The sequence below is a fragment of the Nelumbo lutea genome, chromosome 1 (genome assembly GCF_056320005.1).
Source record: "Nelumbo lutea isolate HS-2025 chromosome 1, American lotus-T2T, whole genome shotgun sequence".
Taxonomy (NCBI): Eukaryota; Viridiplantae; Streptophyta; class Magnoliopsida; order Proteales; family Nelumbonaceae; genus Nelumbo; species Nelumbo lutea.
In genome coordinates this window covers 151,662,829-151,679,111 of record NC_142684.1, presented here as the reverse complement: position 1 = coordinate 151,679,111, position 16,283 = coordinate 151,662,829, and the positions used below count along the sequence as shown (strand labels likewise).

Below are 16,283 nucleotides of genomic sequence, written 5' to 3'. Positions count from 1 at the left end.
ATGGTGAATCTTGTTACCATTTACTAATTTCTTGTTCATTTGCTACAAATATATGGGATTGGTTTTTCTCTTTGTTTGGGTGCAGGTGGAATATGCCAACGGAGATAAAAATGTTGTTTGACCCATCTATCTTTGCTTTACCAAAGAAGAGGGGAAGAGTAATGTGGAGGTACACTAGAGTAGCAGTGGTGTGGACCTTGTGGGAAGAGAGAAATGCCAGAATCTTCCAAGAGAAAGAAAGGAGCAAACGACAAATTATGGAGTGTGTAATGACTAGGGTTATACATTGGATACATGCATTGGAACTATTAAAAAATTTCACATTTGACGATATTTGGAGGAGTTGGCCTTTAGTGGCTTCTATCTCAGTGCAGAAGGTTAAAGCAAGGTTGATTGGACTCCTCCCTTTGAAGGATTTCTGAAACTAAACTTCGATGGGAGTAGTCAAGGCAACCCAGGACCAGCTGGATAGGAGGGGTCATCAGAAACAAGGAAGGAAATTTAAGAGCACTCTTCTTAGGACCAGTGGGGAATGGAGATTCCTTAAAGGCAGAATTGTACGCAGCCCTACAAGGCGTACAGATTGCAAGAGAGTTAGGATTGGAAAATTTGGTGATAGAAGGGGACTCCAAGGTGGTGGTGGGTTGTCTAAAAAACCCAGATTCAGTGATTTGGGCTTACAGAAATGAAATGAAGAAATTCAAATGGATAACTCAGCAGATGGATGTAACTATACAATGGGTGGGGTGGGAGGCAAATGCTTTTTCTGATTCTCTAGCTAAATAAGGAGTAACTAGGGACCAGTTGTACTGGGCCCACTTGTAACTTTATGATGTTTCTGTACTAATGAGTGAGGCTGCACCTCGCACCTCATATTGGGATGCTTGTGACGGACTATTTATCATCTGCTTCTAATGAAATCAATTGAATTTGTATCTACCAAAAAATAATAATGAGGTGAACAAAAATAGGGGTGTTTTAGTCAAACAAAAGTTCCACACTCTCATTCGTACTTCTAATAAATAGATATAGATATAGATTTATGGTTAGTTTTTATTGGGTTCACCAATAGTGTTAAGGGTCTCACAGAATATAATGGTGAGTTTGAAATAAGTTGTGAGGTCTGTTAAGTTTTCTGCTATTACCATTAAGATTTTGGACGGATGAAGAAAATTACCTGCTTTGGTTGGGTTCACCATAACGCATAATAAAATCTCTTTTCTAAAGGTAATTGTTCCGAAAGACACTTTAAACTTAAATTAAGAATCCCAATGAAGCATAGATCTTTAGCTTTTTTGGGTCTTGAGGATTGGAGTTTCAAACTTTTGTAAGGCAAACTCTATTATTAGAAATATTTCTGAATCAGGAGGAACTAGAGACAAAGAATCCATATCTCTTAGATGATCGGATCTTAACAGAATTCAAAACAAGTTCTGTTCATTGAGCTATCCCACACCTTTCTTATAAATGCACCTATGGTTCTTTCAATCGGTCCCAACTGAACATTTGACCTCAATGAACATTTTGATTAAATTACTGTTTCCACTTGCCTTTTCAGACTGTTGGAGAAAAACTGTTTAGAGTGGGGCATATAGACCAGATGCTTATCATTAGTTGGATTAATTCTGCCGACTTGGAAAATCTCCAGATGGGATACCAGTGAAGGTGGGTCCTAATATGTGCATTTGCACATCTGCAATAGGATTATAGGACCATCCATCCTTCTAGGTATAGTCCACATTTCTTCATTTCCTTTAAACAATGGATATGACACTGAACAGAGGAGAATGGAGAAACAGGATTCATGTAGTTGACCCCATATAATTGGAACAAGGCTTAGGTGATGATAATGATGATTGTCTTGTTAATTTCCCCAATTCAAATTTTTTGTTATTGATATGCCAATTAAAGAAGCTAATCTTGTTATTACTATAAAAACATGGGAAATATTTGATAACTGCTTGAGAGCCCTTGTTCTTAAACAGATATAATTGCTTTTTTTCTTCAATCTCAATGCTTACATAACTAAAAATTAGCTTGTTACGTTCATCTGTATTTTTTACAGATATGTGGTGACATCCATGGGCAATTTTATGACATGAAGGAGCTATTCAAAGTGGGTGGTGATTGTCCAAAGACAAACTATTTGTTTCTTGGAGATTTTGTTGATAGAGGATTTTACTCTGTCGAGACATTTCTGCTTCTACTAGCCCTGAAGGTCAGATTTCTTTATACACTTGTAGGTCTTTTGTCTGAAACCATTGATAAGGTTTTGAATTATAAACCTCTAACGGGTTCATTGTTAGGTAGAGCTGATTGGTTCAATAACCGATGGCTGGTATCTGACATTTCTTGAACTCCAATCTCTTTACCCCCTCTATGAGATTCAGGCTACAAATTTCAGTAAAACAGATACTAGATTCAGAAAACTAATAATTAAGACAAGAGTCCCTTGCTATTGTGCTTAAAAGAAGATTGTGTTTGGTGTTTTTACTCCTTTTATAAGATTAAAGATATGAATTGCAGTAAGCAAGTGACAGGTCCAGCAAATTAATGATCAAGATCAGGGTTCCTTGCTTATGTGCTGCAAAGAAAATTATGATAGTGAAAATCCATTATTAATGTACTCTACATGTAAGTAGTTACTCCCTTCTTTTGTTGGACAGTTTTTGTATGCCCTTAGCTTCAATCAGTTCAGATGTACTTTTGATATTTAATGTAAATAAATAAAGTACATGTTTTATTCATGTTGTGTGGTATACTTCTGTGTAAGACCCTAAAACTGGACACTTAATGAGACTTGCGTTGGTTTTAAATGTTCACAGCCGTTGGATAAGTCTGGGGAGATTTATCCTGCCAAGGCTGACACTGGTGTACTGCCAACTGTTGGGGTGGCTTGTCTCAGCCGCTAGGGTAAGACCCAAGGCACACGCAATGTAGGATTACTTGAACCCTTGAACCGGACCAGATTTCTAGTATTGCTCTGGACCATGGAGATTGATGGGCAAAACTGGAAAGTTACACTTGACCCATAGACCCGATTATGGTACTGCACTAGGTGTCGGATTGGGCTGTCTTTGATATGCCAATCAGTGAAATCCTTGGTGGGGTCAAAACCTGGGTATGTTGGGACAGTTTGAGAATTCATTTGAGTGGGTGATCATAGTGACGGAATCAGCCCCTTTGTCGGACAAAGATAATGATCGGGGATGCACTCTCTCTGATGGAAACCAAACTATCGACAGTTGATTTCATTCGTTGGAATTTTGTTTTGCAAAATTTATATATATGATATATAGATATGTATGATTTCAAAATGTTTGCAAATGGTTTTAATTCCTGGGATCCATATGAGTAGAGAGTGCAACACTGTCCCTTGCAGCCGAGGGAGAGGTCCTCTCTTGTCGGGCAGTGCTTGATCATTATGGGTTGAGAGGTTAAGTGTAAGGCTATTTAGGATAATACCTGATGGGTTAATCTTGCATCTGCTCACAGTCCCTGGGTTTTTATAAGATGGCTTGGCCCAGGGACCACTTAGTGTAAGTGTTGGGCCCATAGGGTCCATGTGATGGGCTCAGGGGGTTCACTAGGCTTTCTAGTGAATTCGGCTAGGCCTTGTAACAGAGGTTGGACTGAACCCATGTGGCTAATGTGTAGATCAATGTTTGGGTCCCACGCCATACAAAGAAGCCCAACTGGGCAGTAATTTGGAAGATTATTGAGCACTTATTACTTAATGGGCCTAAAGCCCATTTTGAACTGGGCTGATTTGATCCAGTCACAAAAAAGGGGGTAGATCTGAGATTAGGATGAGCCCAAAAGCTTATCTAATCTGCAGATAAGATTAAGAAGAGTCCTAATCCAAATGCAGATTTGGATAAGGGCAACTCTTGATATGATTAGGAGGTTTTCTTAATCATTAAGCAACTGGAGGAAACCCTAATTGGAATTACAAGAATTCGAACCCAAAGAAATTCGCAGAGAACACATCTGCATTCTGAATATTAGATCTCAGAAACCCTAGAGGAGAAATGCAGTTCGCCACTTTCTTCTCTAGTTTTCTTCTCCATCAGTCGCCGTCAACCACCACCAGTTCGATTTCTCTATGAGGGAAAGATCAAGAAAGAGTTCTTGATATCAGTCTTTGCTGAAAGGCTGATTCAATTCTGTGTTCATTGTTTCCAGAGGATTCTTGTGAAGGATTCAATGCGTAGGACGTACTCTGTTGGTTCTGTTCCACAGTTGTTGTGTCATCTTCAACAGGAGTAGATCTTGGTGTCTTTTTTGGGCATGAACACCAATTTTGGGAGATATTATTTCTCTGAATCAGGTATAATCACTCCCTTCTCTTTTGGATCAAATCTAGTTTGGTTTGGTTTAAGTAGGATCCTTGAATATGATTATAAAATCAGGGAATGTGATTCCCAATTGGAAGGAAGGTAGGAAATTTTTGAAATTCACCCACTCATTCCGCAACTGTTTTGGCATCCATACGATAGATCCTACCATCCCTTTCATCTTTTTTCTACATAAAGGTATAGAGCAGTGCTGAAAAGCCTCAGATCAATCACTTTCAGTAAAAAATTGTTTCAATTTTTAGGTCAAGCCCACTGTTTTACGCTTGACATTTTCTTACATGAAGTGACCGCTCTCAAACTTCGACCTGTGCTATCATACTTGTTAGTGGCCCCTTGCAGTGGGAAAAATATGGTGGTAATATAGGAATTTTAAGTGAACTTTGGAAAAGAATCCATGAAAAGAAATGAAAGGTGTAAATATGTGCTGGTCAATTGTTTGGTAGAACGGAAATAGAGAATTAAGTGCTATAACAAGTTTGGAAGCGGGTAATTAGAGGTTTAGGAAGAAAGTTTGTTTTAAGAAGAGAAATATAGTTTGCTGACTACTGAATATGAAAATATTACTGAAAAACAGTAGCAAGAATAATAGGAATAAATTAAAGATAGAAATTACATGTTGTATTAGAGGAAACAACAAAGAGTTAAAGAGAATATAGAAAAGAAGGAAGATAATTATGTTAACATATTTGGAGGAGGGAGAGATCAGGGAGAGTGCTGAAGTGCTGGGGTGTGAAGTCTCGGGGTGGCCTTTGAACTACTTAGGGTTGCCTTTAGGTAATAATCCCATGAGAGAGAGCTTTTGGAACCTGGTGGTGGAAAGGTTTGAAAAAAGACTGGTTTCATGGAAAAAGAACTACTCTCTCTTGGTGGGAGAATTACACTTATTAAGGCCACGCTTACTAATTTACCTATCTTTTTCCTGTCGGTGTTTAAAATCCCAGTGAAGGTTGCTAATAGATTGGAGAAGATAATGAGAGATTTCTTGTGGGAACCGGGAGAGGAAAAGAGGGATTATAGAGTTAGCTGGGAGATAGTTTGTAGGAGTAAGACCTGTGGTGGTTTGGGGCTTGGGAATATTAGGAGAAGGAATATGACTCTGTTGGGAAAGCGGTTGTGGAGATTCCCTTTGGAGAAGGAGAAGCTATGGGCTAGAATAGTAGCAAGTATACATGGGCTAGAGCATAATGGATGGGACGCTGGAATCAGAGCTAGGACCACAAGCAATTCTCCTTGGAAAGCCATTCATGATCTTCTACTAGTTTTCTCCTCTAATATCAGGTATGATTTGGGTATGATTTGAATTCCGGTAACTCCATAAATTTTTTGGAACAAACCTAGGTGGGGAGTGCCCCTCTAAAGGATCAGTTTCCTTCTTTGTATGCTCTTTCTGATTTGAAAAATGAGCCAATCTCGTCTTTCACCACTCCGTCCTCTTCCACTTCTGGGATTGGGTGGAACTTGGGTCTAAGAAGGGATTTGAGGGACTCAGACTTTGACAATATTTTGAGCCTTTTAGCACTTCTTGATAACGTTGTCTTAGACCCCACTAGGGCAGATTATAGAATTTGGACACCTACCCCCAACGACATCTTTTCTTGTGCTTCTTTCTTCAAATTCTTAAGTCAGTCCACTAGTCCTACTTTCCCCCCTTTTCTTGTTGATGAGGTTTGGTGCAGAGTAATACCTCCTAGGGTTGGTAGTTTTTGTTGGGAAGTCTATCTGGAAAGAATCAACACTGGTGATCTACTCCAAAAGAAGAGACCCAATACTTGTTTGTCACCTCAATGGTGTGTTCTTTGTAAAGCGGATGGGGAGATTGGTTTTCACCTACTGGTGTCTTGCCATTTTGCGAGTCAATTTGGGAATGGCTTTGTCCCTATTTGGATGTAGCTGGAATCCCCCATCAGACTTGCAGGGCATTTTTTTCCCCTTCTTTTTTCAGGTGGCAGATAAAAAGGGGAAGGACAACGTGGAGAGGACTAAGGGCTGCAATATGTTGGACACTTTGGGAAGAAAGAAACTCCAGGATATCTTCGAAGCTCAGAGAGGAGTAGCAGATCTGAGGGCTTTCATTCATATTAGGGTGGTACAGTGGCTGAAATCTTTGGAGCTTTTCACAGATTACACTGTGGATGACATGTTGAGGAAGTGGGGTGAAATTGCAAGTTGCACACAGTCCAAGTCAGTTATGAGTGTGACTTGGACCCCTCCACCTGGTGGATTCGTGAAACTAAACTTTGATGGGTGTAGCAGGGGAAATCCGGGACAATCGGGGATTGGGGGTGTTTTTAGGGATGAAAATGGGGTCATTTCTGCCATTGTTCTCAGGCCCAATTGGAGTGGGTGACTCCCTTAGAGTTGAGATCTTTGCAGTTATGGAAGAAGTCTAGAAAGCTAAGGAGTTGAACATCAAGAAACTCTTAATTGAAGGGGATTCATAGGTAGTGATGGGGTGGCTGATTAAAGATCACAATGGCTTATAGAAGTACAATAATGAGAGGAGGAAATTCAAGTGGCTTGTACGGGAGATGGAAGTTAAGATACGTTGGGTTAAAAGATCAGCTAACTCCCTAGTTGACGATTTAGCTAAACGAGGGGCAGAAAGGGACTCACTGTTTTGGGCTAAGCTGTAACTATAGTGTGTTTTCTTTCTTTCTTTTTTTCCTTTTCTTGAGGTTCTTTGTTTTTCTTGGAAGATAAGCGTGTTTGTCTTCCTATTGTAAATATTCTATTGATGAGTTAATGAAAGTGTTATTGATAAAAAAAAAATTATGTTAACATGATAATCTTTCTATTTAGAAGAAATTCCCAACAAATTCTATCTTAAGTTCAATTCAACTCCACCCTAGTAACAATTTTTCTGAATTTCTGAAATTCAACTTTTGGTCCATTAAAATTTTACTCAAGTTTCTATTGAAAAAAAGCAACTTTAAAAATAATTCCAATTAAAATAAATCTAAAAGATAGCAAAACTCTAATTTAAAGATTCAAATAGTTCAGAGATTTTCTTGCAAACTTGTTGTCTGTCCATAAATCGGTCATAACTAGCTTAGTTCATATCTGAATTTTATGGTATTAGGCTGTTGCATGGTAATTAGATAATCTTTCTGATAACATCAAAATTGTTCCAAAAGGAAAGATTTGATGCATAAAATTCAAGACAGAAGCGACAATTCCAAAACAGTTCTCTTCTCTACTTCAGGTTGAGACCTAAGGGTCTGTTAGGTACGCAGTTGGAATCGGAATCGGACTGGTCTATTCCCATAGTCTGTTTGGTTCAGACAGGAATGGGATTTCATTCCCAAGGGAGGGGCAGGGAATGGCAATTCCCTCAAATGGGGGAATGTCGTTCCAGCAGGAATGGGAATGAGATTCCGATTCTGCCCAACCAAACAGTACCGGAATAGCCCATTCCGGTTCCGATTCCAGACCCCTATTCCCACAAACCAAACGGGGCCTAAGTAATTGGCACATATCTTTTAATATCAGTTCCTCTTCATCCTGCATCTTATAGTTTTCTTCATCAATTCAATCTACTTTCCTCTATTATAATTTGCCCTATTTATAGATGAACAAGATATTGCTAGTACCATTAGTATTACTCTCAGGAGATATTAATATAAATTATCATCATCCAAGCCTTGTCCCAACTATATGGGGTCAGCTACATGAATCCTGTTTCGCCTTATTCAGAGGTGGAGCCAAGTTATTGGGTGGGGGGTAAGGGTGCTCATGAAAAACTGAAAAGCCGAACTGAGTAAACTGAACCAAAAGTTCTGGTTAACCGAACCGACTGATATATGTATAATATTATATATTTATGTATGTAATATATATAATATATTGATACACACATATATTATTAATTGTAGATTTGTAGCTTGTAATCTATAAATTACCTACAGCTAGGCAATTAGGCATTTATGATCTACGCTATTCCATATCTTGTCTACTCAAGTTTCTCGCCCCCCCTAACCGACTGTTTCTAATTCCTGTTTTCATTTTCTCCTTCCCTTTTCATCTTCCTCTTCCCCACCCAAAAACCCATCCAAGAGAAACTAGAAACACCATCCTCAGTCCTCATTCCTCACAATGAAACCAGAAATATACAACAAAGTATATTTCTGCAAATGCGGAAGATGAATGGAGGGGTAGACTGGGTAGGCTGGTTACCCAATGATGGTCTCAAATATACAACATCTTCGGAGGGGTAGACTGGGTAGGGCGGAAACATTTGGCCTTCTTTTGGCACAAAGTGTCCAGTTGACCACTTTCATGCTCACTCATTTTCCCGTGATCATCAGCCCAAGATTTTACCATTCACCAAACTATGACCCTAGACTTAGAAAGAAATAAAGAAAAAGAATACTAAGACTCAACTATGTTTTCCACCTTCACTCTCATGTCTGGTATAGCCTTTCAGAGTAATTTGATATGTTCCTGGGCACACCAAGTTGATCATAGCTTTTTTTTTTTTTTGATGAATATCATAGCTTTGCTAGCATGTGGTTTTATCCTATAGGAAAATTCCTATGGAATGCCCCTTTGCGGTGCACGAAGCATTTAAGTGGAACTTAATCATCGTAATTTGTAGGATAGAAGCAAAACAAAGAATTTCATCAATTTTAAAATTCTAATCACTTATTGTTTTTGGTAATCTATTTTGGTGAATTTTAAAGACTAATACCCACTTTTTGATGGGTAGCTTTTTGTCCAGATGATGTTTGATACTGATTTTCCACATTTGTGTACTTTGTATATGGAGCTTATCCCATTTAATTCAATTGATACAAGCTGTTCTAGTTATCCTTCAAAATAAGGATATGAAAAAGAAAATCATATAAGGGATGGGGGAGAGGGAGAGAGTTGCATCTTCTATTTCTCATGTCTTGACTTGGTCTACATTGCAGTCAAAAGAAAAAAAAAAGACAACCTACAAAAAAGTTGGTTGCAGTCTACTAGGATATTGTTTATTTGTCATCTGTGCCAGTGGTCTTTCAGATACTCCTACTGTCAGTTATGCAAAAGTACATTTGTGCATATATAATATAATTATTTTGGTTCTGGGGAGAGGTGGTGTGGGTGGGTCGAAGGATGCTTGAAAACTTGCCATTATTCGATTTTATTTAATGTCAAAAGATGCTTGAGAGCTGATATTATGGATTTGATTAGAGGATGGAGGGTAGGTAGAGAGGGAACTATTGTAACACACTATAGTTCGCAGATGAATGCAATCATTTTCTGTGAGATAGGAGACCCATGGAAGGCAAGAAACTAGAAATATGTGATAAAGCTGTTTGAAGATTAATTTTGAAAAGAGTTGTGTAGTGGGTCTGAATTTGGAGCAGGAGGAATCTTGAATGAGGTAGCAGAATACTTAGGTTGCCCCACCTCTAGCTGGCCTTTGAAATATTTGGGGATTTTGTTAGGAGATAATCCTAGGGAAGGAAGATTTTAGAACCCCATAGTAGAACAGTGCGCAAAGAAGTTGGCAGCTTGGAAGAGAAATTATATCTCCCTTGGGGGTTGTATTTTATTAATAAAGGTTACTCCAGAAAAGCTTCATATTTATTTCCTCTCAATCTTTAGGATGCCACAAAGGGAGGTTGTGAAGGTAGAGAAAATTATGAGGGATTTCTTGGGAATCTGGGGAAGGTAGAAAGGATCATGTGGTGAGGTGGGAACTAGTGTGTAGGATAGAGCAGGGGGTTTTGGGATTAGGTAACTTAAGGAAGAAAATTACAGCTTTGTCGGGTAAATGGTTGTGGAGGTGGCCTCTGGAAAGCAACAAATTTTGACCCAAGGTTATAGAAAGTATTCATGGAAGTGTAGGTAATGGTTAGGATGCTAGTCTATCTCGGTGGGCTATGTTGTGTTCTCCTTGGAAGGTCATCCGTAATATTCTTCCCTTGTTCTTGAACTCGGTCAGGTATGATGTTTGTAATGGAGATAAAGTTTTGTTTCCTTTTCCATCTCTTCTGATCTCAGCTGGAACTTGGGTTTTAGGAGGGATTTGAGAGACTTTGAGCATGATCAGGTTGCTTTGCTCCTCAAAACCTTGGATCTAGTTTATTTGGATACTTCCAAACCTGATGGTCACATTTGGATTCCTAGCTATCCGGGCTCCTTGTGCTTCCTTCTTTTCTTCCTTGTTCTCAGTTCCTGATCCCCAACCTTTTTATAGCAAGGAAGTTTGGTCCAAACCTATCCCTCCAAGAGTGGGTTCTCTTTGTTGGGAAGTATCTCTTGGAAAATTGAATACCTTGGATGTCTTGCAAGTTAAAAGACTTGGTCTTTGTATCTCCCCTAACTGGTGTACCCTTTGCAAAGCAAATGAAGAAAGTTGCCACCATTTACTAATATCTTGCCTTGTTTTTTTTTTATCGATAACAGATATCTTGCTCTGTTGTTGCTGGTATTTGGGAGAAGCTCTTTGGTCTTTTTGGTTGCAGGTGAACCGAGCCCGTGCAGATCAATGGTCTTTTTGACCAATCAACCTTCAGGTGGCCAAAGAGAAGGGGTAGAGTCTTGTGGAGGTGCGCTATAGCTGCTCTAGTGTGGACTGTTTGGGAGGAAAGGAATGCTAGAATCTTCAACAAGGAAAGGGATGAGACTAGTATTTGGGAAAGCATTCTAAATAGGGCTATAAATTGGGTAAAGTCTTTGGACCTCTTCTCACCTTTTTCCTTTGATGACATCTGGAGGAATTGGGAGCTTGTTTCCAACAGTTCTGCTGCAAGAAGCAAACCTTTGGTGGAGTGGAGGCCTTCTGAAGAAGTTGTTATTAAATTAAATTTGATGGCAGTAGTATCGGTAACCCAGGGCCATCTAGAATTGGGGGAGTCTTCAGAAATACCAAGGGCTAGATTGTAGCCTTATTTTCTGATCCTATAGGTGAGGGAGACTCGGTTAATGCAGAAGCTCAAGCTGTACTTAAAGGGGCAGAGATTGCAAAGGATCTGGGTGTGGGACATTTATTAATTGAGGGCGACTCTAAACTGGTTATTGGATGGCTGAGTCGGAAACTGTAGCTTGGCCCTATAGGGGGCTATAAGAAGGTTCAAATGCTTAACTACTAATATAACAGTCAGAGTTCAATGGCAAAGAAGATCAGCAAATGGGATGGCAGATTTTCTAGCCAAACAAGGGGTATATAGGACCCATTTCTTTTGGGCTCAACTGTAAGCTGTGTGATGTAGTTTAGAGGCAGCATCTCGTGCCTCATTATGGGGAGCTTGATCTATGTAGCCTTTTACTTGTGATTTTTAACCAATAAATTTCTATTACTTGTCAAAAAAAAAAATTATTTTGGTTCTATTGATTTTTCAACAAAAGAAACATTGTTCTGTGCTTATTGTAGGTGAGGTATCCAGATAGGATAACACTCATAAGAGGGAATCATGAGAGTCGCCAGATCACGCAGGTTTAAAACGTCACCTCCTTGATTGGTGATTTTTGTTCTGAAATCTCATCTGCTTCCCAATCTTACTGGCTAATTCTTTCTTACCAGGTATATGGATTTTATGATGAGTGCCTACGTAAATATGGTTCTGTGAATGTCTGGAGATATTGTACAGATATATTTGATTACTTAAGGTTTGTCTCCATTTCCTTATTAGAAGTACAGTTAATGTGGGTGATGGAAAAGTAAGGTAGGTTTATCAGATGCATTGTGGGACTTGAGCTGCACATGCTGGGGTAGACTCAAAAGGCCAAAAATGATCATAAAAAATAGGATTGGGTGATCCAGGAAAAATGTCGAGTAAATGAGTTCGTGAGGATCATCCTATTAAATCTATTATTTCTTTTTGGCCTAGGAGGAATTCTTGTTAGGGTCCCTCTGACAACAGTCTCGTCCACATGCATGTTTGCATGTGGTACTGTGCATTTAGTACTATTTGTAAGATCAAATCAATAAGTGCTTAGGTTTTATCATTTCCATATTAACTTTTTCTTCGGTTGTATCATCTTACATTTTTGTTTTGAATTTGTTTGATGGTTTCCTACAGTCTGTCAGCTCTCATTGAGAACAGGATTTTTAGTGTCCACGGTGGCCTCTCTCCCGCCATATCCACATTAGATCAGGTTAGAGAATCCACATAGGACATGTGTCAATATCTAACTTAAGTTTATAAGCAGTACTAATGAAAACCCTTCTTCCAGATTAGAACAATTGATAGGAAGCAGGAAGTACCCCATGATGGTGCCATGTGCGACCTTCTATGGTCAGATCCCGAAGACATAGTAGATGGTTGGGGTTTGAGTCCTCGAGGTGCCGGTTACCTTTTTGGAGGCAATGTTGCCGCTTCCTTCAATCATTCAAATAACATTGATTTCATATGCCGTGCACATCAGTTGGTTATGGAAGGATATAAATGGATGTTTAACAACCAGATTGTTACAGTCTGGTCGGCTCCAAATTACTGCTACAGGTAGATAGTGACTAAGGTCCTCTTTTATGCTATGCTTCCTTTCATTTAGATGTGGTTCGATCTGACTTTTGGATGTGTTTAGATGTGGTAATGTGGCTGCAATTCTTGAACTGGATGAGAACTTGAACAAGCAATTCCGGGTGTTTGAAGCAGCTCCACATGTTTGTATACATTAACTTTTTCTTTCTATACGTTAACTTGCCATTTACTATTATTTAGATAAACGAAGGTAGCTGCATGAAAAGTACATGGCTGCTAGCCTTTTGGCTCACATGCAGAAAATGGTTGACATTCGACTGTTAGGTTCAGCCAAATAGTCTACCTAACAATCACATTGGTGGTAGTCCTCAACCAATGAACAGAAAGTTCAGTGTTGCATTGCACTCCCAGTTTCTACTTGTTAACGTGCATTTTAGCATACTCAAAGATTTTGGATGGATTGCAGGAATCAAGAGGAGCTCCTTCCAAGAAACCTGCACCGGATTACTTTCTTTGAGATCCCACTTAAGAGGCTCTTCTTCTAAATCATCCAGTGCACAAATTGATTTACAAAGACGATAGAAAACGACATATGATGGGTCGGCAATCGGCATTGTAAAGCATCAGCTCCTTTAATGGCCAACAACTTGGTAGTTTTGGGTCCTCGATTTGGTTTACTGTGATTGTAATTTCTTTTTCCCTTTTTTTAATGTTTTCTTGTAAGAGTATAAAATATGTTCCATTACATGTCTGTGCCATTGATATAGAGTCGGTCCCTCTCAGCTCAGAGCTAGGAGATTCAAGATTTATACAAAAAAGAAGCTTTTTCTCTTGCCTCTCGGATGTGAAAATATGCACGGAAGGAGCCCAGATCTCCTACACATCGATCCTGTAGACAAAGTACATCAAATGGAGGTGCCTTATCAACAGCGCAATATAGGGAAAACTTGCATGTGGAAGTTATCAACAGCACAATAACTGATGTAGCACGATATGACTACTCTGCTAGAGGATAATTTGGCTTTCAGTTGGGCAGCAAGGTAGGTGAATTTGCAAGACAACGAATCAAAGAATCCGAGGTGGCTAACCTGGCGAGGTTGCTCTAATGCTTAAGTCAGTAAACTGTGTTGCGAGTTGAAAAACTGAGAGCTAGAGAGTAGAAATCACACGTACTTTGTGTCATTGCGGTTGGTGCCTTTATATAGGCATTGTTTGGTGTAAGTTTTGTGCACTGCATCCAAGATTTTCAGGAGGTCGTGCATTATTGGTCTGAAATCCTTGGACGTAATCGCTATGCACGTTGACCATCCTCTGGAACATTCGGTACACGGGCCAATTTCAAAGAAACCTGGGAGTGTCGGGGTGTACATGCCAAATTTGTCAGTGAGCACATCTCGTAGGTCACTACTTGGTCCTCAGTTAGATCGGCAAGCCCTCGAGAGGTGCCTCGTGTCGAGGTCACCAAGTCAACGATAAAGGCAGATTGCCAGGTCGTGGCGAAGATGAACTATGATTTGGGACTCCAAATCATCGCTTAAGTGGAATCTAGGTGTCGTTCAGTTGTTTCGGGATGCCATGTGTCATGAGGTTATTGGATGGCCAAATTTGCCCTCATCAATTGCCTCTCATTTCCGAGTTGAAGGCAACTCGGCAAAAGGATTGTTTGATGAGTTTGTAGTTGTTGGTTTCAATCCAATTTGCTCCTCAGGTCGGAAGAGTCCAAGTGTTTGCAATCATACGCAGGGCCTTGTAATCTTGATTATCGGGGCATAAGAGCAAATTCATCCGCTCGAGGAGATTTGGAACAGGTACCCCGAGAACATCTATCTTATTAGGGATGCGACCATCAAGGGGTTCTACAATCCAACTAAGTACTTCAAGAGCAAAACTCATCATGTCGTTCTTAAGGAGTTCTGTGTGACTGTTTTATCAGGTTGCTCCACCTAAGTAGACTTCGATGCAGTGTCCCTCAAGCTGGTTCTCAAAAGAGTAGTTAGCGAATTTGATGTGGAGTTTGAAACCGAAGTGGAGGTCTACTATGAAGAGACCGGCCAAGTTTGCGTCTATCATGGTCTAGTCTTTCTTTTGTTTCTCTTTCTTGTGCTAAATTAGTCTTCCTTCCTTTTGTTTCTTTTTTTTTTCTTTCTTTTTTTCTTTCTTCTTCTGCACACCGATGAGGCTAAAGTGGAACAGTATGTACACGACCTGTCTGCACACCGATGGGGTTGAACACGAACTATTTTTTTATTCTGCCTGTGGCGAAGAGGCGACTGGGTCTTATTCATGTTTAGCGCTGAGGTCACTATTTGTTCGGCGTCGTGGCTCTTGGGCTCTGGTAGCGACTCATAGTCCACTTCTCATAATACTATTTAGCCGATGTGTGGCTTGACCTCTCGGCATAAGCGGGTGGTCATTCTGTAGTAACTTCTCATATGACTGCTTCTACGTTACCCCGTGGGATTATCTTCATGTGTGAGTGTTTGCGAGACCACAATGTACATGTTCTGCCCCCTTGTGAGGGTTGTTGATACATAAAGTTGTCGGCGTGAGTCGGCAATTCGGGGCCACGGTTGCATTGCATCAACCTCATAGTGACGCCGATCATCCACTCCTACAAGAAGCCACTGGGAGCTCAACCTGTGGGGGCAGCACTACTGACTTTAGGTCACCAACTTGCATGGGAGCCTTGAAAGGCTCGACCTGCAAGGGCATCCATGCAGTTCGTTGGCCATCGGCTCCTATTGGAGCCACGAAGAACTTGACTTGTAGACGTGACCTCGGGAAACAGGGCTGATGAGGCCTTGTCTTGGCTGATTGCTATTGATGATGAGTTGATGTCGTTTTGTTGCTATCTACATCGGGCTTCTCCCATGCTCAGATATGGAAATTCATGCTTCATCTCATAGAATTTCTATGCTTCAATCCCAGCGGGAACTGTTGATAGCTCTACCATGAAGAGAGGGGCATTCACATGCGGTAGCGGTATATTTATCTGGGGCACTGGGAAGGTTGGGTTTGGCCTGAATTTGTTTGATTGTCACAGGGGAGTTCTCAATGTTTATCACAGATGTTCTTCACCCCAGTAATTGATATTCGTTCTAGATGTTGGTGCTTCTCAAAAATGCTTTTTTTTAGTTCATAAAAAATGAAAATTAGAGAGTGAAAACTTAAAATTTTAAAAGGTGAGATCTTAGCTTTCTAGAAAATAAGGACTTAGTTTTTTAGAGTGTTAGAACTTAGCTTCTTGTAGCGTTTCCCACAGACGGCGCCAATTGATGATGTGCAATCTGGAAGCTCCTAGTTGGAAGATGACCTAGACCTTAGTCGTGTAGCGAGCTGGACCAAGCTACAAGACAGCGAATCAAAGAACCCGGGGTGGCTTAACCTGGCGAGGTCGCTCCGATGCTTAAGTTAGTAAACTGTGTTGCGAGCTGAAAAGTTTTGAGAGCTAGAGAGATAGAGAGTAGAAAAATCACGCGTACCCTGTGTCATTGCGGTTGGTGCCTTTATATAG

The 16,283-nt window shown here is 40.1% G+C and overlaps 1 protein-coding gene across 3 annotated transcripts in view; it reads left to right on the top strand.

Annotated features, from left to right (window-relative positions):
• Positions 1 to 13,605, top strand: part of LOC148878396 (serine/threonine-protein phosphatase PP-X isozyme 2-like) — a 32,403-nt gene extending 18,798 nt beyond the window's left edge. For 2 of the 3 annotated variants that reach the window (XM_088954151.1, XM_088954171.1), the window contains 7 exons: positions 2,066 to 2,218; positions 11,719 to 11,781; positions 11,869 to 11,954; positions 12,368 to 12,443; positions 12,522 to 12,790; positions 12,873 to 12,951; positions 13,236 to 13,605. In XM_088954151.1, coding sequence (XP_088810277.1) covers positions 2,066 to 2,218; positions 11,719 to 11,781; positions 11,869 to 11,954; positions 12,368 to 12,443; positions 12,522 to 12,790; positions 12,873 to 12,951; positions 13,236 to 13,286 — 777 coding nt within the window. In that variant the 3' untranslated portion in view covers positions 13,287 to 13,605. The remainder of the gene's footprint in view (positions 1 to 2,065; positions 2,219 to 11,718; positions 11,782 to 11,868; positions 11,955 to 12,367; positions 12,444 to 12,521; positions 12,791 to 12,872; positions 12,952 to 13,235) is intronic. The other variant, XM_088954161.1, reaches the window with a different exon arrangement.
• The last annotated feature ends 2,678 nt before the right edge of the window (positions 13,606 to 16,283 follow it).